At 50.4% G+C, this 27,776-nt stretch overlaps 8 protein-coding genes across 8 annotated transcripts; 4 read left to right on the top strand and 4 right to left on the bottom strand.

The window, feature by feature from the left end:
- Positions 1-2,159: 2,159 nt before the first annotated feature.
- EsH8_VIII_000263 (major facilitator superfamily domain-containing protein) lies at positions 2,160-3,867 on the bottom strand (the record flags this gene model as incomplete). The annotated part of the gene is made up of 2 exons (XM_083269305.1): positions 2,160-3,587; positions 3,646-3,867. The coding sequence occupies 2 exons, from the start codon at positions 3,865-3,867 to the stop codon at positions 2,160-2,162; spliced, it is 1,650 nt and encodes a 549-aa protein (XP_083129073.1).
- A 6,562-nt stretch (positions 3,868-10,429) lies between these two features.
- On the bottom strand, positions 10,430-12,233 carry EsH8_VIII_000262 (cytochrome P450; the record flags this gene model as incomplete). Its single annotated transcript, XM_083269304.1, has 4 exons — positions 10,430-10,474; positions 10,532-10,676; positions 10,736-12,146; positions 12,209-12,233. 4 exons carry the CDS (start codon positions 12,231-12,233, stop codon positions 10,430-10,432), a joined length of 1,626 nt encoding a protein of 541 aa, XP_083129072.1.
- Positions 12,234-13,226: 993 nt separating this feature from the next.
- EsH8_VIII_000261 (uncharacterized protein) lies at positions 13,227-15,103 on the top strand (the record flags this gene model as incomplete). Its single annotated transcript, XM_083269303.1, has 4 exons — positions 13,227-13,416; positions 13,482-14,052; positions 14,122-14,334; positions 14,398-15,103. The coding sequence occupies 4 exons, from the start codon at positions 13,227-13,229 to the stop codon at positions 15,101-15,103; spliced, it is 1,680 nt and encodes a 559-aa protein (XP_083129071.1).
- A 345-nt stretch (positions 15,104-15,448) lies between these two features.
- Positions 15,449-17,168, bottom strand: EsH8_VIII_000260 (general substrate transporter; the record flags this gene model as incomplete). The annotated part of the gene is made up of 4 exons (XM_083269302.1): positions 15,449-15,665; positions 15,719-15,799; positions 15,850-16,937; positions 17,028-17,168. 4 exons carry the CDS (start codon positions 17,166-17,168, stop codon positions 15,449-15,451), a joined length of 1,527 nt encoding a protein of 508 aa, XP_083129070.1.
- An 838-nt stretch (positions 17,169-18,006) lies between these two features.
- Positions 18,007-19,395, top strand: EsH8_VIII_000259 (uncharacterized protein; the record flags this gene model as incomplete). Its single annotated transcript, XM_083269301.1, has 2 exons — positions 18,007-19,071; positions 19,150-19,395. The coding sequence occupies 2 exons, from the start codon at positions 18,007-18,009 to the stop codon at positions 19,393-19,395; spliced, it is 1,311 nt and encodes a 436-aa protein (XP_083129069.1).
- A 687-nt stretch (positions 19,396-20,082) lies between these two features.
- EsH8_VIII_000258 (uncharacterized protein) lies at positions 20,083-23,744 on the top strand (the record flags this gene model as incomplete). Its single annotated transcript, XM_083269300.1, has 10 exons — positions 20,083-20,392; positions 20,449-20,588; positions 20,661-20,768; positions 20,823-20,903; positions 21,520-21,722; positions 21,795-22,602; positions 22,653-22,713; positions 22,766-22,904; positions 22,959-23,019; positions 23,067-23,744. The coding sequence occupies 10 exons, from the start codon at positions 20,083-20,085 to the stop codon at positions 23,742-23,744; spliced, it is 2,589 nt and encodes an 862-aa protein (XP_083129068.1).
- Positions 23,745-24,053: 309 nt separating this feature from the next.
- EsH8_VIII_000257 (RidA family protein) lies at positions 24,054-24,512 on the bottom strand (the record flags this gene model as incomplete). The annotated part of the gene is made up of 1 exon (XM_083269299.1): positions 24,054-24,512. One exon carries the CDS (start codon positions 24,510-24,512, stop codon positions 24,054-24,056), a length of 459 nt encoding a protein of 152 aa, XP_083129067.1.
- A 511-nt stretch (positions 24,513-25,023) lies between these two features.
- EsH8_VIII_000256 (uncharacterized protein) lies at positions 25,024-27,760 on the top strand (the record flags this gene model as incomplete). The annotated part of the gene is made up of 2 exons (XM_083269298.1): positions 25,024-26,216; positions 26,719-27,760. The coding sequence occupies 2 exons, from the start codon at positions 25,024-25,026 to the stop codon at positions 27,758-27,760; spliced, it is 2,235 nt and encodes a 744-aa protein (XP_083129066.1).
- Positions 27,761-27,776: the final 16 nt, after the last annotated feature.

Raw genomic sequence — 27,776 nt, 5'->3', positions numbered from 1 at the left:
TCCACATCAAGTAGTCACTATGAGGTGACAGCCATGGAGAGGGGGAGGAGAAACAGGAGGAGGAAAGGCGGCAGGAGAGGCGGCAGGAGAGGCGGCAGGAGAGGCGGCAGAAGAGACGGCAAGATTGTTTCCTCACAACCTATCGTGAAGATCGCCACCTGGTTTTCTTGTCTAGCCCAGGAAGGCATACCCCTCTTCATCCCTGATGGATACAGCCATTCCCAATATGTTGGCGCTCTCAAGTCCAAGCTCCGTTCCGGAAAGTAAATATTTCCTCCCCGCAAGACAAGTAAGAGTTTGATGTTTGGCGACATGAAATAATGCTCGGGTTTAGTCAATCGCTCTCCTTAATTATGCTCCTCTTCGAACACTGGTGACATCGCCTCTGGAGCTTGGCTAGCAGCTGTAAAGCTGTAGACGCGCTGCCATGGACATGGATATAGAAAGCACGACAAGGCTGGCAAAAAATAGGTATAGGGTCATCCTCTTTTCTTCAATTACCCACTTCTCCTCGAAGCGGCACTGTTCCCCAAGCGACTGCACAGTGATAAATATTCATTTGCGATAACATGCACCAGTAAAAGCAAATCTATAATCCGTTTTCCAACCTCCTCTCCATTTCTCGATGTTTAGAATACAACTAAAGGCTCACTCCTCTTACAAGCCCCATCGGTCATGTCGGAAACGTTGCCCCTTCCGTTCGGTCAGCCAACCCTAGGCCGGAGGGGACACCGAGGGGGCACCGGTGACCCGCCAGGTGCCGGCACGGGGAATAGTTGGTCCGGTACGTAGATGAAGGAGCCAGCATGGGCACCGCGGAGATGGCTGAAGGCAGATTCGAATGAGAATCACACCCGATACCTACGTGCTAATTGTTGACCTCCTGACTCGGTGCTAAGATCGCTGACAATACACTTGAAGGGGAATGCCAAGAGGGAAACCTCCAGGCCGTTTGCAACTGACGACACCTAATCTTTACAAATTTATTATTTCGGTGATGAATCTCTTCTTTCAATGTGGATAGAGAGACGAGCATCTGACATGGCTGTGGCACAAGACCGACCCACCTGCGGAATCCCGGCTTAGGCAACCAGCTGAGGTATCATCTAGCCACTGAAATGCTGAGATTGCTGTTCTGTAAACACCCAAACGCCCCTGTGAGTATTTCAGCAAGCAGCTCATAAAATAAATAGTACAGGAAAAGTTTACCTACAGTGTCTTCTCCCCCGCCACATCCTCCCCCTGGGCAGGCTGAAATGTAATGCCATATCACTAGCGAGTTTCCGACTAACCTTTCTGGTGAATAATGTTTTACTTGGCCGAGCCAGGTTGCCAATAATATGCCTTGACATCTTTGTGATGATCCGCTGCAACGACTAGGGGAAGAAACGGCGCTAGCAATGTGGTAAGAAGAGCAATGGTCATCCGGGCCCGGCTGCCCTCTGCCCGCCAACAATATTGGGAAAACTGCTGCAAGCTCTGACAACAGAGAGGCTGGACGAAACGTGCATAGGAGAACGGTTCCATTTTTTCTTTTTCCACGACGATGGTTGAGAGATTGGCAGACTATGAGGGTACAATGGATGGTCTCTAATTATGCCCGCCACGTATGAGTCGTATGTAGCCACAGCAATGCACGGACGGCCTCCTTTGCCTCCGCGCTTCCTGCTGGCCTATGACTATAGATACCCGAACTATGACATGGCCCCACCTCCAAAAGATCACCTACCTCTTGCTATTTCTCCTGATATGTATATCTTATCTGCTGGAATTGGTTTCCTGGGTCCACAAAGAGTTCCTCCGTCAATCATAATTATTTCTCAACATTATTTAAATCTTGAAGATCGATATTAAGCTATCTGAATAGATCATCAAATAGGAACAGTATTCCCCATGTGTGTTAGAAAGTTCAAGTTATATAAAAGAGAGTCTAATACCATGAGACATGTACAGGGTACTAAAAGCTGTGTCTTGACGTGGTAGTAAATCCAATGGTGCATCACCCAGTCATCAATACAGCCTATCAAACAAGCCGCATTAAGATGGTTAGCTAGATGAAGGGATGAGAATTAGGCAAACGTCTAATCCAACCTCGTGAACCTCTAGTCAACGACAGTCTACGATGAGTTTCTCAGGAGTCCGTAACAACTCGTTAGAAATCAGAGTTGGTAAATGAACCACTTGTTCTCCATGTCCGTGAGATCCAAAAGCGATATGTCCACCTCCACCTGCACGACATCGCCGTTGGCATCAATTTGTTCCACCACACCAACAGGCCTGTGGCCCTGAGCCTCTTGGGCGGCGATCCACTTCCTTCGCTCCTTATTTCTCCGTGACAGTATCCAATGGACGGCGAGAAGACAGGCGGGTGTTCCGATCCAGCTCACGAGGATCTGCGCGATCCAGGCCCCGTAGTACCTGGGCGCATCCTTGGCAACCCATATCTGCGGCGACACGAGGTTGGCGATGCTGTATCCCGCCATCCACAGAACGTTCCGAGCAAGCTTCTTGGTGTAACCGCCCGCCGTAGCCGAGGTCCAGCCCAGGGCGATAATGTAGGTGATGCCAAAGGTGTTCGCGGCCAGCAGCATGCAGGCCAGGAGCGGAATGCGGGACTCCCATGGTAGCGCGACCATTCCAATGCCTCCCGCAACGGCCGGGAGGCACCAGAATGCGCCCCAAAAGGCGCTTCGGTTGGGGAAAAAGTGCAGCAGGACCGTGGCGAGAAGGCAGCAAATCACGGAGAATCCGCCTCCGGCGGCCGACACGAGCGTTGATCCGAGTCTACTAACGCCAATCTTGACAAAGATAAGATTCTGTTGGTATGCAAGGTTGTTCGCTATCATGAGGCAGAGGGACGCCATGAAGAACAGCCACGAAACGGGGTCGCGCAGAGCTTCTTTCAGCTGGTACTTCTTGAATGTCTTTTGCTCGATCGAGCTCTTCGTGGCTTTATGGATCCGACGGATAGCATTGACCTTTTCCTCCAAGGTGAGAAACTTTGCGTGGGCTGGGTTGTTGGGGTACCAGAACCAGCTGTAGATCGCAGTGAGGAAGGTGAGGCTGCCCGTAATAATCATGAAGAATTTCCAAGGGAGGATTGTCGGGTGATGGACATGGAGCAGGCCGTAGGCGATGAAACCCGCGGGTACTGGTGCCGCCATGCAAGAGATCCAGAAGAAAGGCTGCACACGAAGCAACTCCCTTGGCGTTAGGAACATCCCCATTGTCACCTCCATGCATGGTACCAGCACGGACTCGAAGAAGCCCAGCAGGAACCGGAGCGGGATTAGGGCGCCGTAGCTTTTGGCGGTACAGTGGAGGAATATGACGATGGACCAGAGGAAGACGGACCCAGCAACAAACTTTCCCAACGGCAGTCGCTGCATGAGATAATGCCCAGGTGCCTGGGCAACAATATAGCCTGCAATGGTCATGATCATGGCACGTAGGATGAGGTGGACTTGTAGATAGAATTGCTTACCTGCATAAAAGATGGTATTAAGATTGTTGTACTCCGTACCACCGATATTAGTCTCATCAAAGATACCAAGGTAGGAGGAATAAGCTAATGTCGCTTTGTCGATCTAGTAAAGCAAATAATGAGCCAAACGTTTCTCAGTCGGATGAGGTGTGAGGACTCACAAATAACAAGAGGTCAATTATAAAGACCAAGGCCAGAACATGAATCTGGATCTTCCAGCGCAGCTTCTTTTCGCCATCCTCAGTCAGTGGAGCAATGCGGTCTCCGTATTCCTCAACAAGTCGCAATGTTTCATCGGCAGCTCGTTCCGAAATAACCTTTCCGGAATTTATTGACTCCAGATCCGATACCTGGGGTTGTGTTCTCGTTTCTTCGACACCCATCGTCGTGACTTGCCTAGAAGACAGGATATCGTAGGTCTGACGAAGAAACTCTGGACGTCCCAATGCTTGGCAATGTGCAACTGGGCCAACTTATAAAGATGCCAAGCCTACACTACTGGGATTCCATCCCTACAAGTTTGCTGAAATGGAGGGGAAAGGGATATGGTTGCCGATGTCGCAGCATCACAGAAACTGCAGATGTGTTGCTGCGTTATCTTCGGGCCTTCGGCTATGACGATCTTGGCCCCGCCAAGCACGCAACTGATACAACAGGGTCCCAATTGCGTGTCAATTGAGCCGTAAAACCTGCAGACCAACCAACTCGCAGAATATCTTGAATTCACAGCCAATCTGCCCGGTGGATGCCGGTTAACTGGACCGATCTATACAGGGAAGGGCGAGAAGTACGGGTCCAAGTTCCGGATAGGGGAATTCTGTCTCTTGGAAGCATCGCTACTTACCCGCAAGCGTGTCAACAACTTTCAGAATGTCGGGGATAGTCCGACAAACCAAAAGCAGGGACACACTATTGCACGAAGATTCTAGATTGGGCAGAGCCTGGTCACAACTGGTTCTTCCCTACGGCGGCCATAACAATTGGATCAGTAACTGCACTCTGACTCAATTCTAGGACCAATAAAGTAGAACTTGAGGTAAGCCTAACTGGAATTACTTTCAATGGTCTTGAAAGACGAATCTAGCAAAAACGTAATAACCACGTACTTTTGTGTAGTCGATGACCTGCCTCAAACTCAAAAACACGTGGCCTGGCTGCAGTTACTATGCTTCTGGTTGCGTTGCGGCTCAATGCCCTGGTCTGGGATCCATTCGCCAACAAAGCTCGGGATGGCGTGCCCCGTCAGACCCGGATAAGCGGATCGTGGTAGCCGGTAGGTTCCCGACTTGACTCGTTCCTGCATATCGCCGGTAATTTAAACAGCTTTGCAGCACGAAAGAGCTCAAAGTCCGAAGCCAACCTCACACTTGATCGCGTAACTCCGAAGGTCATGGAACAATTACTCGGCGGTCTGTGGACTGGATGGCAGCAGCCAGGGCTGAATAATCATACGATGAAGTAGCGATAGAATTTGTCTAGTAATCATGCTACTAATAGCTGAGATCAATTAGATTTGCTTGCCTAAACTTCCGCCCACAATGGCTGGATAAAAGGGCCGAATGAAGGCCCAAGGTAATTTGCTCAATGTACTCCATAAATAACAGAGCACAATGCCTTTGCTGGTTATTATTTGTTATACTGCAAATGACCACACGAAGAGAACACGTCTCGGAAGTCATACATTGGCCGCCCATCATTCTCCTCATATGCTCGTGTTGCTTGCCCACCAGAGCCGGCTTATAAATGCCCATCTCACTCATATGCTACAGAGGCCCGAAGACTGATTTGTGCTCTTCGATGACGACGTTGCCACTCGTATCGTAAGGTTGGGATGAAAAGCACAAGTTATTGCTTGTCCATTGTAGTTGGAGTCCATTTCAAACGTCCTCGCAGTTGCGAGCGTCAGATACAGACGCGGCATACAGATTATCCAACAACTCTATGAACTGTGAGGACTGAGAGGCCAGCCTCAAATCTTCTAATGTACCCTGAAGCTGTTTGTTAGCCTATTCTACCGAATCACTGTTCCATCACTCAGTTATTCTCCTGGTTGTTATTTACGGGCAAACCATTTTCGGATCAACCCATTCGCCGATCATTGGGTCAGTATCGTGCCACATTCGCAACTTTTTGTTGTTGGGTCGAGTGCATCTGCGCTATAAGTACCCTAAGCGTGGAGGCGCGAACTCTAGCTGCATGCCAGAGGTCTGGATTTATGCGATTCAAGTTCAATCTTAATCGCTAAAGATACATTATACGTCTTGAGCTTTGGGATCATATACCGGAATCTCCTATCACTTACAACGAGATTTCACGCCTTTGAGAGCGGCAGGCTGCTGCACTTGCTGTTTTACCCACCCCGCTACATTTGTATGGATTGTGATGGTATCAAAGGATACCCGTACGGGTGGTAAATCAATCGATCAAACAGAGGAAAACTGGTACTATATTCTGGTGTGTAGAAAGAAGAAAGGAAAGGTAGGCGGCGGCAGCGGCAGTTGAAGACACCGCCATTGACAGCCCGAAGGTAGAATCTCTGGGCCCGACTGCTGCCGCTTCCCACTGTCTGCTTGACCGCCTGCCCATAATCTGGCTGTGTTATCCAACAGATTGATTGTAAGGTCTGTTTATTTTCAGAGCACGGTGACTGAGCAACCACATAAACTGATAGGAGCTAATTAGCAGCCCTGCCATATTGACTCTATTCCTTTCTTTCCTCATCGTAGACTCATAGTTCGCTTAGCCACAAAGTAGTCAGAGACATCAGTCATAATGCAATTCCAACTGATAGCCTCTTTCGTGATCTATCTGTTCCTGAATGCGCTACAATACCAGGCAGACCACTCCATCTCTCAAATGTGACGGGCTTATTTCGGCAGGTCTTTAATATGGCTACAATCAGAGAGCTTGTCAAAACTAATGCAGATATCATAAAGCAGTCAACGATACAGCATAGACTTTACTAGGGGAGATAATTAACATATCATGCAGTCCAGAGGCATATTTAGTTTCTAGGTTGGAATTATAAAACAAATCAGTTTTCAACGTGTGCAAAGCAACCAAAGGTAACAATGTCCCCGCTCTGTGACGTCACTCAACGAATGTGATTTCGTTGGCCCCGTCTTTTAGCTCCAGGCCCCGTCCACAAGTTCACATTTTAAAAAGAGGGGAAGGTGGCACCATTTTGCTTATTCGACGTATATTCACGTGAACGTTCCAGACGTGATGCTTTAGAAACGCGAATTACCTTGAGTCATATTAATTCAACACCGCCATATTTTATCTGTCACATTATTCACAGACTTCTTCCAAGTTGCTTGCGCGGTTTGTCAGCGGCGTCACACACTCTACCAACGTCAAATTTGTCATTCCCCCAAATCAAGATGATGGGATTTGTTGCAGAAGATGTGGAGGAGAGTCGATTATTTGGGCCCGACACTAGCGACCAACATCGATTGGTTCCAAAGTCAAAGCTCGTTGTGTACGATGCCAAGAAACAGGTTTTTGGACTGCAGATGTATTCCTATGCCAAAAAAGGAATAGTTAGCGACCCCGGCAGCTTTGTTGTCTATATTGATGGAGCTTGCCGCAACAATGGAACACCTTCCGCCCAAGGATCATGGGGTGTCTATTTCGGGCCGGGCTCCCGTTACAACCGCTGTGGTCTTCTCTCACCGAACCTGCCACAAACCAACTCACGAGCTGAGATCGAGGCTCTCGTTCAAGCCCTTGAGATCATCCACGAGATCACTAAGGCCGATTATTCGTTGACAATGATCAAGATTGCGACAGACTCGGAGTACCTCGCCAATGCAATGTCGCTATGGATAGAAGACTGGATTGAAAACGATGGGATCAATGCCAAGGGTCGTCAAGTTGCGCACTTTGAAACACTCAAGGCGCTTCACGAGCGGTTGGAAGATATGACATACGGGGATGATGGTGGTTTGGAGATAATGTTTTGGCCGATTCCAAGAGAAGAGAATACAGGGGCTGATAAGTTGGCCAATGAAGCATTTGAGCAGTCTTGATTTAGTTTACACACGAAATTGACTTCTGAATATGGATAGACGTGCCATGTTAGTGTGCGTGCTGCTGTCCTGGCTCACAGCGCGTCTTTGTGTTAAACCTATTTGAGAGGCCTGAGGGCGTCAGCACTTCTTGATTCCTGTTTAGCCGAAGATGAGTTTTGTCATTCGGGGCGCAGATATCAGTGCTGAACTGTCATTGTACGCACTCTTGCAATGAACTCAAGGGAAATTAGCATGCCGTAAATGGAAGAGAAGGAGCGCCATGACGAGCGCCAAGTCCAACGTTGCCCAAAGTCCCAAAATTGCACACTGGTTTGTATTGAACCAGGGCCGTTCTGCTATTTCGCGGCACAGCGTCCAAATCCAGTGCCCGCACCCAATCGCTAGTCAACTCGGTTCTGTCCTTGTCCATTTCAGGAAAATTATTTCTCAAAAGAGCAACCGAAGGACAGGTGATGTGGTGAATTTCCCATTCTGCCTAACCACTGAAGCGTACAAGGTGGCGCTTGAATTCTGACGTCACCCATGGGAACACTGAAGCTTTTTCACATATTCTACCCCTTTAGCAGTGTTCAACCTATCAACCTAGTAAAGGAGAAGACTTAATCTTTATAAGACCCGCACAACCTATTTGGCGCCTGTTGTTAGAACCATGAAACTCCACAGAGTAGCTATTACCATTTCACACCGAAACCAACTTTCAGAGCTGTCCGAGCTCTTTCTTATTTCTACTCCAAACAGACAAAATGCGTCTGAGGGACATCTCCCACCTGTTGGTCATTCTCAAAGCATGGCCCATTCATGCCATGGACTTCCGTCAAGGGACAATTATGGAACGGTTCACCGTCGGCAATGCCGCTGACGGGCCCTATGACATCCCAGCAGCGGCTTGGGGCCGACTTATGGACAATCCTAATGCAACCGGCCACTTTCAATTTAATGGTCCCAACATTACTGCACCTTATCCTGGGAACTCCAACGATGGTCTAGCTTCGAGTCTCCCGTGGGCTATCTCCCTCGACCTCAAAGCCGATATTCTTCTGATTCAAACAAACCGCCCACAATCCTTCAACTCATCCGCCTATGTCGCTGGCGGCGTCTTATCTTTGACCCCACCTAATGACCTGGTCAACAAGAGTCTGGAAGCCGACAAACCATATCGATACGACCGCACCTGGAAGATATGTGTTTATACCCCGAGCCCCCACATTGAATGGTATTCCAGACATCAGAAGCAGATGCTAGAAGAAGGATCTTGCGACGCAGCCTTCAGCAATGAATGCAGGACCTGGTTGGAGTCTAAGATTGTCGAAAGCTTCACCGAGAGATTTACTGAGCCCCTTTTTACCGGTGATGAGCGCTGCCCTTACATTACGATGGATGGCCCTTGCTCATATGAAGGTGCTCCACAGGTCGGCGGGAATCTCTTCGCTCTCAATAAAGATAACCAAACTATGTATGCGCCGTGGAATATGACCCTCTCAGACGAGGAACTCAAGATCAAAGCCCTCAGAGACGAACTATCAGATCATATACCATACCGCAACGGATCAGCGATAATACAATGGGGATCCCACTGGGGAGAAAAAGGCAATATGACGGCTTATAATCAGACACTAGGGTTGTACTGGCCAACATTTGTGGCATTTGGTTACAACGAGACTTGGATGGCTAAAGATCTCAATTATTCCAAGGAAAAGGTGCCTCAGGCCCCTCAGGTCCAGTTCGTTTGCGCCAAGGCACAGCAAGCGGCCCCTGGAAGTCAATTACCCGAGTACCAGAGTGCTGCCATGTCGACAACCATAATATCTCGGTGGGTGTTTTTTTTGGTCGGATGCACAATCGCGCTATGCTGTTGATGCTTTACATTCGAGCTGGCTTCTCCCTGTTGTTTAGATGAAGGGACATTTGGACTGTTGGGACAACTTTTGCTCCTGGGTAGGATATCCTCTAATATAATGTGGAAAATTACTTTGGGGATAATCAGGTCAAGCTTATCAAGTAAATTGAATACACTTGTGGAATCGTCATGTCTAGTTCCTCTGCATCAGCAGATTAAGCGCATTTGACAGGCTTTTGGTGATGCATCGCCAAATGACAGTATTAGAGAATATCCGTCAACATTTTGTAAAGGATTATGTGAGATTATATGAATTAGAAGAATTAATAAACGCCATATAGCCCTGTTCTTGTGTGATGCAATCATATGTTCAATCGATGAAAATTGAGGGCGTTTCAGGCTTGGGCTTTCGCACCAGCAATGGAGATTTGATATCTAGGCCGTCTGGTTATTGTGCAGGTCATCCTATACCTGGAGAGTCCCGTTAGTCTGCACGGTGAACTTTTCATTGTTCTCGGGTTCTTTGTAGCCTGATTGAGAAGAAGACCGAATTATGGTTTAGCAGGGTTTACGTTAGTCATATGTAAACATGGTGGAATGAGTTATTGAGTATCTGTTGAGAGAGTTCAACTTGAGGCTCTTTGCCAAGGCAGTCCACTTACTAACCTTGTGGCACGATAGAGCATCCCTCAAGACCATCTCAGCGAGCATCTAAGAGCCAAATCTAAGAGCCACGTATTTTATAGGCCTCAGAACATGTTGATTGATTGGGACGACCTTTAAAACCACACTCAGGACATGGACCGCAGTGTTCTGGCTTTGGATGGTGGATATGACTGGATATCCTCAGAACGTGGATCACCCTATGCCAGTGGTTCTAAGAAGAGAACATTCCCAAATGAAAATGGCTGTTGCAATGACTTAACACTATAATAAATCAATCCAATCCTCAGATGACCAGCTTCTGGATTGTTAAGTTGAAGCTAAGTTATGAACCCACGATTAAAGCCACAGTCAGATTGCACGTCCACCACACCTTGGTTGGTTGTGGGTCTTACAGTCCTTCGAATTTAATCATTCCTTTTGTCGTTTTACAAAGTTAATCCAGCACTCATGCTCCTATCATAGAAATTAGTAATAGTTCTGTGGCTGATATGAAACCATCTCGTAGCTTACCCTAACTGTAGGACATGTTTCATCGAAGAATACTTCAAATCGGCTTGTGATACCAGGGCTTACATTCTTTTGCCTGTCTTGCTCGCTAGTTGTGTATTTCAGGTAGAGGGCTGCTAGGAGGGTCGTCATTTCAGCCATGGCAAGACTATTAGTCCCTGGTTAGCGTCCTCCACGCACGAATACTGTCAGATAGAGAAGACATACTGGATGCCAATGCACATTCTTCCACCACTTGAGAATGCCCAAAACCATTTCTTCATATCTGCCACCTTCCCGCACTCTCCCAACCATCTTTCAGGCTTAAACTTGAGAGGTTCCGGGAATATAGCAGCATTGCGGTGCAACGTGTACGGTGACATGCTGACAACTGTACCAGCAGGAATATGATATCCATCTATGGTGGTGTCAACAGGCAGAGATCGTGGTTCCGACGCCGGCAAAGGGGCGTACAGCCGAAGTCCTTCTTTGATAACTGCATCGAGATAAGTTAACTTGTCTGCGACTTCCGCTGTTGGATTTCCATCTTGGTTGCATGAGATAGGAGGTATGCAGTCCAGCTCTGCTATTAATCTTTCCTGATATTTTTTATTCTCAGGCCTTGAGAGTGCCCAGATCACAAACATCAAGGTGTCGCTGGTGGTGTCGATCCCGGCCAAGAAGTGGTCTGCAACCTCCGACGCAATGTCAAGGCCATCGAGCCGAGGTTCTTTCTCGCCCTTGCTATGCCGCCATAATTTTGAAATAATTGATTTATCATCCTTTGCCCCGTCATCTCTGAGGGTACTGGATTCGAATTCTTCCCATGACCGCAAGGCATGAGCCCGAATACCCGTGTATGTCGCTGGCTTCTTCATGGGAAGCAGATTCAGAGCTGCGACAATCTTCTCCATAACGCCGGTTCTCGTGTAGAGCCAGTTAGTATATGCCTTAAGGTGAACAACGAACCAGCTGAGTTTTCTCCGGCTAGGGTCGATGATATCGTTAAGCATCATCCTATCCGCCTCGTTTCCTCTCAGTGCATGAGTTCCCCCGTGCTGGTCTCCGTACAAAAATCCGGTGATGCTGTCAAGGCTAAACCAATGCAAACTGTGGAAGATCTCCTCTGCTACACTCTTCTCCTGTTCGAGAAGGTCGAGGAAATTCTGTACATTCTTCTCCACAAGAGGTCTGGCGATGCCAGTCGATGACAAAACCACACTCTTTGAGTAAGCATGCGCAAGTAGCTTCTTCCTCTCGCCGTGCTTTTGACCTTCGGCAAAGGTGAATAAGTTTTGTCGCCCATAAACGTCGAACATGCGATAGAAACTCGTCCGTTCGAACCCGGAGCCGGCGCCGTAGATGGTACGCAAGGCTGAGAGGGATGAGAAAGAGACCTCGTTGGGACTAATGCGGACGGCAGTTCCGTACTTCTGGTGCAATTCGTGTATTTTTCGAGTTCTTGTGCCGTAGTAATCATCTAGCGCAAGACTCCATTTTGTCACTGCGTAAAACTTGGAGCCAGGTATGAGTCGCAGTGGAGATACTGCCAGCGGGTTGTAGATGTAATGGTATACAACGCTTGCAATGGCTACCGCTATGAGAACAGGCACCGGATGGGTAGCAACAGCTTGCGCAGCTAGATGATTACGGTCAGGACAGCTGCGTAAACCCTTCTCACATGAATGTCTTGTCACCTACTGTCAAGGAGAATGCTACCTGCCATTTTGACGGCCTTGTTACTTGTCTCTTCGCTATCACTGTGTTGAGTCCACAGACGACGTATGGCGGTTGAAGATATCAAATTGACACAAATTTGTTCTCGGGTAGTTGGTAGTGCTATCTAGGGTGAAGCACCTGCTAAAGGCATGCGATATGGTGTAAATCAAGTCAATGGCTTCCTCCCCCGCATTGATTGCGGCTTTTATGGGTCGTCGGCAGTTGCGAATTATTTTCCTATTCGGCGGGTAGCACGATGGTGTCGGGAGGTCCGAAAGAGCATGTGCATTCTAGGCGCCCAGCCATGTTGAGTTACCATCTACCACCACACCAATCCACTGTTCCAGTACGGGAACGACCTTGAAATTTGCTAGTGATTTAAGGTTATTACTGACCCCGACCACCTATCGTTCAATGTGAAACTCTCCATAAGCTGTGCAGTTTAATTTTGACCGAAATCATTGGGAGAATCCTTTTTGTAACAAGTTTTGCTACCCAGCTTCACGGCATAACCCTGTTGCATCTGCAGCTAGTTGGTCTCGCTATTAGTGTCAAGCATTTTGGGCAAGACAAACGAAGGTTTCCCAGTGGTAGTCGCCCGAAAGATGATACTAAGCGTCTGCCTGCTTAGATCAATCTCAAATTCGATTTCCGCTTGCATCATCTTCGTTTGCAGGGCTTCTTCGGTCAAGCCGACAAGATCGGACGCTTCTCCACTTCGGATCCTAGTCCGATAATGCGGGCGGGCGATATCAATCCATTATCTCTGCCCAGGCGTCCAATCCCGAAGAGGTCGCAGCCGGTGTTATCGTGATAAGCTCCGAGGCGCTATCTGGTATCTAGACTTGGTAGCCGAAAGACTTCAAGGGAGATGACAGGGAAAACCAAGTTGACATTTATGGCTGGCCGAACGCACCCTCCGAAACGTCTTTCAACCCCACACTCTAAATAGTTCTGATCTAAGCAAGAGAGGGAGACACTGCTCTCGACTTAGGCCACCATGTCTGCCTCCAAGTACACCGAGAAGGGCCCTCCTATCACTTCTCTGGACAACGATCCTGCATATAGCTCCAATGTAGATATTGGTGTTGGCAGTATGCTGGACGCACCAGCCGGTTCCGAGGCGCTGCATCGCAAGCTTCGAGGAAAGGAAGTTCAGCTCTTTGCCATTGGCGGAGCCATTGGCACATGTACGTTCAGCCGCACAGAATCCCGACGACTCGTTGGACAGCCTCGCGCTAACCGCAGCTTTTAGCTCTGTATGTGCAGATGGGCTCTGCTTTACCCAAGGGTGGCCCTGCGGGCCTCTTCATTGCCTTCATTATATGGGGCTGCGTCATGTGGGCAGTGAACGAGTGCTTCGCTGAAATGGTGACCTATGTGCCCGTGCCGTCACCTTTCGTCCGCTTTGCAGGCGAATGGGTTGACGAGGCGTTGGGGTTCGCTATGGCCTGGAACTTCTTCCTCAACATGGCAATTCTCGTTCCCTTTGAGATTGTGGCCATGAGCATCATGATCACCTTTTGGACCGACACTGTCCCCATCGTCGCAATCATCATACCCATGATTGCATTGTATGCCTTCCTCAACATTATTACCGTCCGATATTTCGGGATTTCGGAATTCTACCTGTCCATATTCAAGGTCATATTGATGATTGGATTGTTCTTCTTTACCTTCGTCACTATGGTCGGTGGCAATCCGCTCCATGATGCATATGGATTCAGATATTGGCAAAGTCCTGGGGCGTTCGTGGAGCATAATGCTTCCGGGAACACGGGCAGATTTCTTGGCATATTGTCCTGCATCTACCAGGCCAGTTTCTCGTAGGTGCTTCGCAACGATGCTTTGCTCGAACTATCCCCAGGCCAAATGGTTACTGACATACTATCTAGCATTTGCGGACCCGAGTACATTTCCATGGTCGCTGCTGAGACGGAGAATCCTCGCAAGATTCTGCCGCCGGCTTACAGGTCCTTCGTATGGAGAATCTTATTCTTCTTCGTTGGCTCCGCGCTATGCATGGGAATAGTAATCCCCTACAACGATCCGACCTTGGCAGCCATCCTGGGAGGCGAGAGCGCTGGAAGCGGCACTGGCGCGGCATCGTAAGTGAAAAATATTGATATCAACAAAAGATTTGGCTCAAGAAACTAAACGTTCTGGTGCAGGCCTTACATTATTGCGATGAATCGCTTGCAGATACATGTCCTTCCGCACATTGTCAACGCTCTCATAATGACATCCATCTTCAGTGCTGGAAACGGCTTACTCTTTTCTGCCACGCGAGTCCTTCATGGCATGTCCCTCACGGGCTACGCGCCAAAGATTTTCTCCTGGTGCACTAAAGGTGGTGTGCCATTGTATTCATTGCTTTTCGCTCTATCCTTCAGCTTGCTTGCCTTCCTGCAGCTCAGTAGCTCGTCTGCAGAAGTTCTGGTCTATTTGGTGTACCTGATCACCTGCTGTCAGCTTCTTAATTATGGTTTCACTGCATTAACATATCGGCACTTCTACGCGGCGCTAAAGAAGCGAGGGATATCACGGGACACTCTGCCTTACAAAGGGAGGTTCCAGCCATATACTTCATACATTGCCATGGGTGGTACCTTGTTCATGCTTCTCGCCGCCGGATACGAACTGTTTCTGACTGGTGGGTGGGATGTGATGTGGTTCTTCTTGGACTATGGCATGATTGGCTTTTTCATCCTCGCATTTATTGGCTGGAAGTTGTTCTTTAGAACGCGTTATGTCAGACCCGGTACTGCAGACATAAGCCTGGGTGGCTTGAAAGAGGAGATTGATCAATACGAGGCTTTGTACGTAGCTCGGAAGCCCGGAAGGGTGGGGAGGCTGATTAACAAGGTGTTCGAATGAACTGAAAAAAGTCAGTAGTTATTTAAACCAAATTTATTTCAACTAAGAGACAGATCATATCTCGTTAAGAGATTTACTTGGTTTTCTTTTTAGGAAAGGTATCAAAAGTCCCCGTACCACATGTTAAGTTTATAAGTGTTAAATGTTTGTAACTAAGAACTCGATAAGCCATGAGATTTGAGTATTGAATTGCATTTATCAATGCTCTCGTAGCTGCTAAATTATGGCGAGGGACATTGCAACAAGGCCCTCCTTGAAGCTACCACATCTAATGGTTGAGTAACACCCTATAAAACTCTCCGCTGGACGCCAAACCACCCTAGTGAATGCCTAACTCTTGAAAACCTAGGGGTCCACCTTGGGCTTGGATTTGAGGTCAAGTTCCCCTTCCGAGATAGGTTTGCCGCCGTCGTACGCCTCAATCACATCGTCGAGTTGATCGCGCGGCACACCGTTGAAACGTTTGTCAATCTGCTCCAGGGTAAGACCTTTCGTCTCCATGTAAGTGAAGTAAATCACAGTAGCTATAAATGTGTTCCACACGACACCAACAATATAAAACCTGCATTACTGAGTCAGCCAGGGAATCAAGCTTCAATAAGAAAGGGTGCTTACCGCCAACCAATACCAGCGAGACCAATGGGAATGACGTATTGATTAAAGAAACCAGCCGAAGATGTAAAGATGCAGTAGAATCTGGTTCCTGTTAGCAATAGTACTTGGGCTTTGTGGGAGCATCAACTTACGCCATGCCCTTGGCGCGGATAGTAAAGTTCAGAACCTCAGCGCAGTAGGAGAAGGACAATGGCGTCCAGGTAGAAGAGTAGCCCATCTGGAATAAGAAGACCATGGCAATAATTCCGTTTCTACCCGCTGCGTTGCCTGTCTGATCTGCCGTAAGTCCAGCCATGCATGCCAGGACGGCCGCACAAAAGGCCGTACCAGCCGTCAGCATCGGCACTCGGCCCAGCTTGTCAATCAGGCAGATACCCACAAGAGCAGAGGCAAAGGCGACGCAGTTCTGTCCTAGGTTAATGGCAAACTGCTCGCGCTCTGATGTGACACCAGCGAGATCCAACACTTGACTTAGGTAGTAGGTGATGATGCTGGAACCAACAGTCTGCTCAAAGATACCAAGGGTCAAAAGAATAAAGCCACGGTAGCGGTTGGATTTGGACTGCGCAAAAGCTTTCCACCACGCGGCAAACGAGTTGAACTGGTTTTCCTGCTCGAAGGCAATGGTCTCGTTGATTTCGCGGAACTGGGCAGTGACCATGGGATGCGTGGCGTCGCCGTTGCCGTGGTACTCAGCCAGGACTTCGAGACCCTTGGACACCTCCCCCTTGGAGATGAGCCAGCGAGGCGACTCGGGGATAAATGGTAACAGTATAATGCAACCTAGAGCAGGGCCGGCCATGCATATGCAAATCAGTCGCCAGGACCATTGCCCGGCTATGCTACGCGCGCCGTACCCAACGGCCGAGGAGATAATGGCACCTAGAAGCCAACACGCCCAGTATAGGCCACCGACGAAGCCGCGGCGCGAGGGCGGTGCGAGCTCGACGAGATAGGTGGGCACAGCGGCGATATCAATGGCCTTGGCAATTCCGACAAGGACACGGCCGACGAAGAACTGGGCGCGCGTGGTGGAGGTGGATAGTAGGATGCAAGCGACGATGACAACAGCCGAGGAGATGAAGATACCGCCCTTGCGGCCCCAGCGGTCGACAATATGGCCCGCAAAGAGCCCGCCGACGATGCCACCCAGGTTGGCTACGGCGGTCATGAGGCCGCGGAGGTTGGTGTCGACGTTGAACTCTTTCTGAAAGGAACTCTACACCGTAACCGTTAGTGAGAGTTCAGCACCAAGGCAATAGAGCAAGTTTATCGCTTTTCTTTTCGCGGCGTGGTCATGATCACATACCAAGATGTTGATGGAGGACATCATGCTGGAATCGTAGCCAACGGAGGCACAGTTGATCGCAGCCGTGAGGCAGACCATGGCCATAGGCCTGCTGAGGCCAATGCCTTGCGCCTTCTGAGACACCTCAATCACTTCAGTCATTTTGAATATGACCTCTTGACGTTGTTGAATTAAAAGAGGAGTTGTCGTTCCGAGGTGTCTGCAGATCCATATGTCCCGGACCTCCAACTCTTATAATATTTGTGCCTTCTACTACCTACAACCCGGAATCAAATGTGATCTATTATTGCCGGGAGTAGGGAAAGTCACACTTGTTTCAATGTTAAAGGAGGATGAGATAAGCTCATCCTTTGTATCCGGTATCAAGGTTACAAGAGACCCGATAAGAAGTCTAGATTGACGTGGGAAAACTTCCAGAGTTTACACCTCACAGCCATCAGCGTTTGCCGAGCCTAGGAAGGGGAGCTTCGAAAGGCCGGATCCACGCCTGTGACACCATGATCCTGGAATTAGACGGTGCAAGTGAGGCGCACCTGTGGGTCATGGCTTATCCTCTCGGGTGTCACAAGATGCCAATTAGGATGGAACCCCACATTGAACACAACTCCGCGTCGGAAAGTCCGACGGGCTCTTTTCATGCCCATGACGCTATCTTTTGCGTATCAATGAATGGATAAACGTTATCTCGCAGGAATAGGTACCGTTGTCAAGATGACGGCTGGCCCGCCCACCATCGGCTCGGGGACATTGTCGAAACTGAGGCTTATTGATTAGATAATCACATCATTTAAAGATCGATTTACTGCTCGAATATTGAACTTGGCGTAAGCCGACGCTATCTCATTTTGGCTGCAGTATAGTTAAGTGTAGGTAAAGATCCGATAAGATTGTCTGAGTGATATATGCTGAAGCGGTTGTTAGAATATTTCTGTAGGGAAAGCCTATCGGGCAAAAGTGTCATCAATACGCATCATTGACAATGCCTGGAAGACTCCTGAACTGGCCCGCGTGGCGAGAGTACGAGGCCGTGCCTCAAGAGATCGCTTTCGAGGAGGAATTTTCCAAGGCCAAAGCCGCCGTCATCGCCGAGTATGGCGAAGAAGGGCTCACCAAGAGCTGGCTCAAGGTCTGCAAAGAGCTCGATACCGTCACAAACCACCTAGCCAACCAAGGCAGCACCGCCATTCCCGTGTATGAGTACAGCGAAATTGCCTCCAAGGGATTCAGCGAAGAACAAAGGGAGCAGATCAAGGCAAAGGGTTGCTGCATTGTGCGGAACACCATACCCGAAGACACGGCCAAATCACTCTTCCAGGATCTCAAGAAATTTGTGACGGAAAACAAAGGGGCCATTAATGGATGGCCCGCCGAGTCACCGGCTATTCTTCGTCTGTTCAACTCGCCGACACAGATCAAAATCCGCACCGACCCGCGCCATATTGCCCTGCAGCGTCAGCTCAACGCCCTCTTCCATGACGCCTCGGGGGAGACGAGTCCCGAGCCGCTGAGTTACACCGACGCAACGCGGATCCGGCCTCCCGGACAAACATTTCTCGGCCTCGGCCCGCACATTGACGCAGGCAGCTTATGCCGCTGGGCGCATCCTCAGTACCGAAAGGTGTACGACCGCATCTTCTCGGGAGAGCCAGAGAGTCACGACGCATACGACCTCGATGTGCGAAAAGATGCGGACCAGTACATGTTTCCTGCGGGCGCACACTCGGCCGTGTTCCGCGCGTTTCAGGGATGGACGGCGTTGACATCGGCGAGCCCTTCATGTGGCACGCTGATGCTGTATCCCAACGTTAAGACGGTGATTGCGTACGTGATGCTGCGGCCGTTTTTCTCGCCGCCGAAGGATGACAACGATGTGATGGATGCGATCAAGTGGACGTTTGACGAGAAGTCGTCGTGGTTTCCAGGAACAACGGTGACAGAAAGCCAGAGGCTGAGCACCTTGTCACATCCGCATCTGCGGCTGAAGGACTGTCTCATGCATATCCCACCCATGGGACCTGGTGATACTGTCTGGTGGCATACCGATGTAAGTGAAAGCCCCTCTTCTCAGCTGCTTCCGGTATTTCTGTGAAGTTGTGAACGAAAGTGACTGAGGAAATGATAGATGTGTCATGCGGTCGATCCAGAACACAAGGGTGAGGGCGATGCGAGCGTGGTGTACATTGCCGCATGCCCCACTACAAACACCAATAAAGATTATGTTAAGAAGCAGCTACAGGCTGCGCTGGCTGGAGAAGGACCACCTGATAGAGTCGGGCTGCAGCTGAATGAGCCAGCTTTGAAGGGTTACGAGGGGTTTGATAATGTATCTGAGGAAGGAAAGGTGGTGCTTGGGTTCAACCTGTTATAAGAGAATCGCCTAAAATTTGAAAGTTTACGACATACCCTCGTTTATGAAGCCACTTCGAACTGCATTGCCATTACAAATTGCTCAACTAATTTTTTTGACAACTACATGATATATTTGTTTAAGATGTACTGCTTTTCGGATCAGAAGAAGAACAATTGGTTGGCCATATGATTTGAAAATGGTATTTTGAAGATGCCTTAAATACCCTGAATTAAAACTTTCTTATTTTAATCAAATTGCAGAACCGATTTGGTGATCCCGTCATAAACGAGAGGCGAACGATTTATAGTTTGGAAGAGCAAAATGCTCTGTTCAACATCTCATGAGTTTCAACGAACCAATTCGCTACCTTCAACATCATCATCGGCTTAAAGTGATATATCACACGCCTACCTGAGTTTCTTCACGAATTTTCATTTCATTTGAAACCGGTCACCGCTATCCCAAATTGTTCCTCAAGCGTCAAGTCTCCTTGTGCGGTCAGTGATGTCGGAATATCCGATTCACCTAGTGTGGGTGGAGATAGCAGATGTCGGAAGACGCGACGTCACAGCAGTGGTGGAATACAAGTCTCTGGCACTGTGCCGTGACCATCAAAAGCCATTGTTTTCTTCCCTTGACAGAGCGCCGCATGCTCTGCCGATGTCATATGAATCCGGAACTTACAAGACGATCACAACAAGCAACATGGATTCAGTACCTGTTGCTCTCATCACGGCCGGAAGTGCTGGTCTGGGCGCTGCCGCAGCCCGCGTTTTCGTCAACCACGGATTCAAGGTGGTCATCAACTATAGTAACAATGTGGAGAGGGCGGAGAAGCTGGTCCAAGAACTAAAAGGGTTGACAGACTCGGATGTGCTTGCCATCAAGGCGGATTTGGGGAACCGCGATGATGTATCAAAACTTGTCGATGAAACTGTCCAAGCGATGGGTCAATTAAACGTCGTTTTTTCGAATGGCGGATGGACACACTTTCGAGACATCACCAACTTGGACGGTGAGCACTGAGTGCTGCCAGAAGTATTTTGTGCAGAAACTGATCCATTGGTTTAGTCAACGTTGTAGAGGACGACTGGGACAGGTGCTTCAACATAAACGTCAAGTCACATCTTTGGCTCATGCATGCTGCCAAGAAGCACCTAGACGAGACGGAGGGTGCATTTATCACCACCGCATCCATAGCTGGAGTTGGTGTGAGCGGGAGTTCTCTGGTAGAGTCTTCTCATCTGTTGCCGTCAACATTTTCCACGACTTACAGAACCTAGGCATACTCTGTAACCAAGGCCGCTCAGATCCATTTAGTCAAGGCCCTCGCGGTTGTTGCGGCTCCAAGGATTCGAGTCAATAGCATATCGCCAGGTCTACTTCTAACAGTACGTCTAGTTCAAAGTATGCGGGAAATTACTGATGACTGAAATTAATGATAGGATTGGGCTGAGAAGTTCTCAGACGAGGGCAAAGCTGCGCATATCCAGAAGACCAAGATTAAAAGAGCCGTCACGGTTCAGGTATGTGGCTGATAATTCTGTTGGGCAAAGCGAATGACAAAACTGATGACGACGAAATTCAGGACGTGGCTGAACAAGTATATACACTTGCGAAGAGCAGAAGCATAACGGGTATCAATGTTGTGATTGATGGGGGCTATACCCTGTAGGTGTCTGTTTGGCATGACAGACTGTATTTGGTTGAAAAGCAAGGTCTCAAATGTGTATAGTAATTCATGATAAGGCTCCCTTGACCGAAATACAAAATCAATGCAAAATTTTGACATCACCTACACCACAAGGGGGACAAGAACCTACCTGGTAATTATTAGTTATTTGACGTTGTCGAATCATAACACAGTTTTTACTATTCCACGGACCAGAAGCTTCGTCATCCCCGTCCTAGGATCGGTTCGGTAGTCGATAACCAGCCTTTCCCCACACTTTCCAGGCCGCTTTTAGTACCATGCTCGTCTTATCTAGGTCCCCGACCTTCGGCCTTTCCACGCCTTGACAATGCCGGGGTCGGTTCCCCTCGATTGCGATTGCTTGCAGATCACACGATAGCAACCCCGTCGGAGACCCGTAACCATTCTGTGCATGCAGAAGTGCACAAACAGTCATGTCACTTCCTCAGACGCCGACGGCAGTTGACGGCTCCGCCGCCGCCGCCGCCGTAGCAACACCCTGCGAGGCCCAGGCCCGGACGTCGTGCCAGCGCTGCCACCGGCGCAAGAAGAAATGCGATCGCGCCTTGCCCCAGTGCGGCAACTGTCGCATGGCCCGGTTTCCGTGTAGTTTTCTCAAGGACGACCAGCAGACGGCGGCGTATCCGATCGCGTGAGTTCCCCTCCCCCTTCCCTGCCCAATCAAATATCGGCAATTAGACTAGTGTTGATGGGAACCTACTAGGTTTGTGCGTTCGCTGGAGGACAAGGTAAGGAAGTTGGAGGATGAGCTGGCCGCCGTGTTGAGCGATGCGCAGGCCGTGGCTCCTCCGGACACGATGGTCGAGGATCAGATGATTGAGCCGTCGGGATTGGAGTTTCCGGTGCTGCAGGCTGCCGTAGATCAATCCCCTTCGCAGGCCCGGCCCATCACGGCCACAACAACGCTCGGCGATGAGTTACGGCTGCTGTCGCTCGAAGCTGCGGCAGAACGGCATTTGGGCTCTTCTTCGGGGATATCGTTTGCCAAGTTGACGCAGGCGGTGCTGAGGAGACTCACGCCGGACCGCGCTGATTTCGTCTTCCACAAGGAGCTTGAGGTCGAGGCCACGCAGCAAATCCTCGGGGGGTCTCCGGTCGACCTGCTCGGGTCCTCCTTGTACCATGGCTTCGACAGCTCGACTGCCTTTCATCACCCCTTCTTCCGCGGCATCACACTATCTGACATCACGGATCCGCAACCGTCCCTGGTGGATGTTCAGCTACCACCGCAGAGTCACCTGCAGCACCTGGTGGACTTTTACTTTGCACACTCTCACACGCTGTACCCGATTGTGCGGCGGCGCGAGTTTGAAGAGACGCTGGGCACGATACTGAGTAACCCCCAAGATCCGGCAGCGCAGTCGCCGCTGTGGCTGTTCAGGCTGTGGATGATATTGGCGATTGGGTCGACCACGTACTCCTCGGTTGCCCTGTGTGAGGAGTCTGAATCGATGCTGTACTACAACAAGGCTCTGGGTTACATGGAGGATGCTCTCGGGTACGGTGACATGGTATGTTGCACTGCGTGATGGGATATGATGCAGAGCTTGACTGGAAATAGGTCGCGCTGGAGGTCATCATGCTTCAGGTATCATACTCGTTCTTCAACCAACTCGGACCAAGTACGCTCATCTTTTCTGAGGTTCAGTTCACAGTATTAACCCATGATTCTAGATACTTGGTTTCTAGTAGGCCTTGCCGCGAGGTTATCAGTCGGCATGGGTTTGCACACATCGTCTTCGTACGATGCGCTTCCTGTTGATGTTGCCGAGCATCGGAAGCGTGTCTTTTATTCAGTGTACATGATGGATCGGTAAGCTACGGCAAGCCCTACTTTCAGCTTGTTCTTGGGCTAAAGCATCTTAAGGGTCGTATCAACAGCACTCGGACGACCTTTTGCATTGCACGACGATGACATAGACGTTGAGGTTCGTTGAGCAGAATACACCACCCGAAACACGGCTAACATGAACAGCCATTTGCCGACGCTGATGACGAAGACATCGATGCGACAGGCATTCGCCAGGGTAACCCCCTTCAGCCCTCCACCATGGCAGTGCCCCTCCACCTCCTCCGTTTGCGCCAACTGTCCAGCAAGATCGTCAAATCCGTCTACTCCAACAAACGCAACGCCCACATGTCCATCTCCGAGCGCGAAGCCATCATCTACTCCCTCCACCGCGAACTCCTCGACTGGCGCCGCGGTATGCCCTTCCCCTTGCCCGACACACACCAGCAGGTGCCCCATCTTAGTAGCAACTGGTATGACTTCAACTACTACATGCAGGTCGCCATGCTGTACCGCCCGTCGCCGCTCTTCCCGACGCTCGACCAGGCCCGCGTGGAGACGCTGGGCGATGCCGCGGGCAAGGCGATTAGAGAAGCCATTACGATGCACCGACAGCAGCGGTTTGCGTACAACTGGCTGAATTTGCTGGCGCTTTTCACGTTGACGCTGTCACTGACGTATGCGACGACGGCAAGGCCGGAGAATCTGGCGGTGGTGTTAAGGGAGAGCAAAGCGATTGAGACGCTGCAGCTGGCGATCGAGCTGTTTGATACGCTGAGCGTGAAGTTCTCAGCGGCCAAGAATATCAGGAGGATGATTGAGGAGATTGTGGCTCGATACACGGAAATTGACTCGCAAGCATAGTCACAGCAGCAAAGAACCGAGTTTTACGGAATGTGCAGTGGCTATGCGTGACCCTACTGTGCGTCTTATAACCGACCATTTAACGCACGATATTATAACGACTTTTAATGTGTATATTTTCGGCATATACCGTCGTCGTTTGGTCACCTCCAGCTCGTTCTTGTGCCGCTTCACATGGCTATTGAACCACTTCATGATCTCAATCATTCCTCAAATTCCCCAGCCTATCCTTCGCCACCAGCATGCTAGGCATGGTCTCAGAACCTGACAAATAATTCTATCCAAGGTATTGATTGATAGCTGTATACTTTACATCTCAACAACAGCAACACCCTTAATCTCCACCAACATCCTCGGGTCCGGCAGCTCCTTGACCCCAACTGTTGCCCTCGCCGGTGCGTCGGCCCTCGTCGCGAACACCTTGTTCCACTCCTCATTCATGCCTTGGTAGTCCCTCTTCATGTCCACCACGTATACAACGCTGTCAATCAGGTTCTTGACGCTGCCCTTGCCTCCAGTCGCCTCGCGAATGATGAGATCAATGTTGGACAGCACAGCTGCTGTCTGCTCCCGCACGTCAAGCTCATATGAGCCGTCGCCGTTTTCCTTCACGCCCGGCCACTCACCCGTGGCAGGGTGCACGCAGGCGATGCCCGAGATGTAGATGGTGCGATGGGAGGCGATTGGGGCGAGGCGGGCATGGGCGAAACGCGTGGGTGGCTCCGGGGCGGAGGGGTTCATTACAAATGCGTCGCCGTTAGGAGCCATAATGCCGTCTCGGTGCCGTTGTGTCTTTTTGCAGCGACAGTGATGAGAGTTGTAGTTGTATGAGGAGATGGCAGGACTTGTGAAACTCGTACTAGATGCTTGCTTAGTAGCCAATGATTATCCTTTGGATGCTCTTCGTTATTTCAAGGTCTTCATAAAGGTGTGATCGGCGTCATGGAGCAACAGCCGGTGACGATGCGGACGACGCGATGGCGGACGACCCGACCGGACTGCTGCGTCGGCCTTCGGGATCTCCGCCTCGGTCTTGGTCGGCCGCTACGATTCAGCTGCTGCGTGACAAGCCCCATAGGTATATGCCAATGAAACTCTGGAAAGTCGATTCGATACCTTGTTCATGTTGTCCCCGGACTGTGACTAGCCTCTGCCAGGAACTCTGGCTTGGAAGTTGTCAAACGAACAAGCCATGTTTGATCTCTTCTTTGAATGCTATCAAATGGCAAAGAAAGTTGCCTGCATGTTGACAAGGCGTTACATCACATAGTTTATCCAGATGGGTGTTTCCGAGCTTGAAAGGGTCCCAAAGACTTGTTCGTCCTCCCCCTCAACAACAGTGACACCCATCGATATTGTCACCGACGGGGAACGCATCAAACAAGCCGCAATCACCTTCACCAGCACCGATGAACCGCCTATATCCTATCCCGAAGGCGGTACCTCTGCCTGGCTCGTCGTCCTCGGCAGCTGGCTCGCCCTCTTCTCCTCCATGGGCCTCATGAACAGCATCGGCGCCTTCCACGCGCACATCCAGCGCAACCAGCTCTCCGACCACAGCCCGTCCTCTGTATCTTGGATTATCGGCGTCTACTGTGGCCTCGCCTTCTTCTGCGGGATCCTGGCCGGGCCCGTGTTCGACGCCCGCGGCCCGCGCGCCCTCATCATGGCGGGCGGCATGGGAACAGTTTCCTTCCTTCTGCTGCTGGGCGTTTGCACGCGTTACTGGCACTTTATGCTAGTGTTTGGCGTGCTGGGCGGGGTGAGCCTGTCGCTAGTGTTTGGGCCGGCCGTAGGTGTGGTTGCGCACTACTTTTCCAGCAGGAGGGGGCTGGCAACGGGCGTTGCGTCGTCAGGCGCGTCGGCCGGGGGCGTGGTATTTCCGCTGGCGCTGCAAAGGCTGTATCCGCTGGTCGGCTTCGCGTGGGCGACGAGAATTGTGGCACTGGTCTGCGCATGCGCGTTTGCCGCGGCCATGCTGCTCATTCGCAAGCGTTTTCCGCCGAAGCCGCTGTCCGCGGCGCGGGCACTTCCAGACCTGACGATCCTGCGGAACCCGGCGCTGTGCTGGACGGCAATGGGGGCCTTTTTCATGGAATGGGGCCTCTTCGTGCCTCTATCTTACCTGGCTTCTTACGCGCTCGACCATGGGCAATCACAGTCCTTCTCATACATGCTCCTTGCGCTAATCAATGCGGGCGCCGTGCCGGGCCGTTGGGTGCCGGGGTACTTGTCCGACCGACTAGGGCGGTTCAATATGCTAATCGCCACAATCCTCGGGTGTGGCTTGTCCCTTGCCTGTCTATGGCTCACGTCGGGATCCAACGCTGCCCAGCTTGCCGCCTTCGCGGTGATCTTTGGCTTCTTCAGTGGCGGCAATGTTAGCCTGGCGCCGGTGTGCATCGGACAGCTGTGCACGATTGAATCATATGGGCGGTACTATGCAACGGCGAATGTGCTGGTGAGCATAAGGTGAGTTTGTCTACTTGTTACGAAGTCCCATGTAGACAGGTTTGGCTAACGGGTTGTGAAGTACATTGACGGGCATTCCGATTGCGGGAGTGATCTTCGACCGGTCACAGGGAAGCTTCCGAAACTTGATCATCTTTACTATCGTCAGTTACGCAGCGAGCTTTATCTGTCTTGTAGTTGCCAAACTGTTGTGCTGTGGGAGGCGTGGGCTATGGGCCATATTTTAAGCCTCCATGTATCCTGACATGTATATCGTCCAAGACTTGCATGCGCCTGATTCGACTCGATAAAAAGATGTAAATTGGTAGTTCGGTCAGTCATATAAATAGCAGTCTACTTTGGAATACAGATAGATGTATGTCTGTTCTTCCATTCAGCATTAGTAGTGAAGGATTCTTCAATTTCCCCTTTTGTAGTTTTGCAGGTCGGCCCCTCCGATCGCTATATATGTACTGGTCCCACGCCTGATCAGTGCCCTAAATCATCCTCAACCCGCGAACAGCAACAATCGTCACCTTTCATCATCAAACCTCGATGGTGATATCTTCACGATGGCCCAAAATCAACCCCCAGTCCATTACTTTGATCTCCACAATTTCACCTTCACCGACGGGACAGCAACGGCCCTCGTCCGCCTCGCCTATCTCGACATAAACAGCACCGCCTCTAAGGTCGCCCTCATCCCAACCTGCTTCAAGGGCTCCCTTCATTCAACCCTCAACTTTTCCTCCGGCGCTTTGCAGACCCACAGAATCATCGTTGTCGCCCTTTTCGGCAATGGGGAGTCTTCCAGCCCCTCCAACGCACCCTCTTTCCCCGCCACTCTCGACTACCGCGACTGCGTACGCGCCCAGCATGCGCTGCTTGCCCACCTGGGTGTTGAAGTCGTAGACGTCATTTTGGGTTTCTCTATGGGCGGACAGACTACCTACCACTGGGCCGTCATGTACCCTGCCATGGTACGCAATGCGGTCATCATTTGCTCGTCCGCGCGCACGAGCGGTCATAACAAGCAGTTCCTCGAAGGCCCGTCTGCCGCCCTGGAAAACGCCGCTGATTACACGGGAAAGCCTCAGGATTATGCGCCGCGCGGTGTCCGCGCATTCGGCAAGGCGTATTCGGCGTGGCTCACGAGTGCGGAGTGGTTCGACCAGCACCTCTACAAGAACCTGGGATATGACAGCCCGCACGCGTGGGATACGGACGTCACGGGATCGCGGTATGATGGGTGGTACCCGAATGACTTGCTCGTGAAGCTGCGCATGTGGCAAAATGGCGATGTCGGCGTTTTGACGGACAGTGGCAGCTTGGATGAAGCCTTGGGGCGCATTGAAGCGCGGGTGTTGCTAATGCCCTGTCGAACGGACCAGTACTTTCGCCCCGATGCGAGCGAACGTGAGGCCAAGATGCTGAAGAGAGGCATCTTGAAGGTGATTCCGTCAATTTGGGGGCATTTAGCGGGTGCAGGGTCAAACCCGGCGGATACAGAGTGGATGGATCAGAAGATCACTGCCTTCTTGCAAGATGCAGAGGCAAAAGCATAGTCTGAAATGACGTATT

Source organism: Colletotrichum jinshuiense, chromosome 8, assembly GCF_051148585.1.
Source record: "Colletotrichum jinshuiense chromosome 8, complete sequence".
NCBI lineage: Eukaryota > Fungi > Ascomycota > Sordariomycetes > Glomerellales > Glomerellaceae > Colletotrichum > Colletotrichum jinshuiense.
This window is presented reverse-complemented; position numbering and strand designations above follow the sequence as displayed.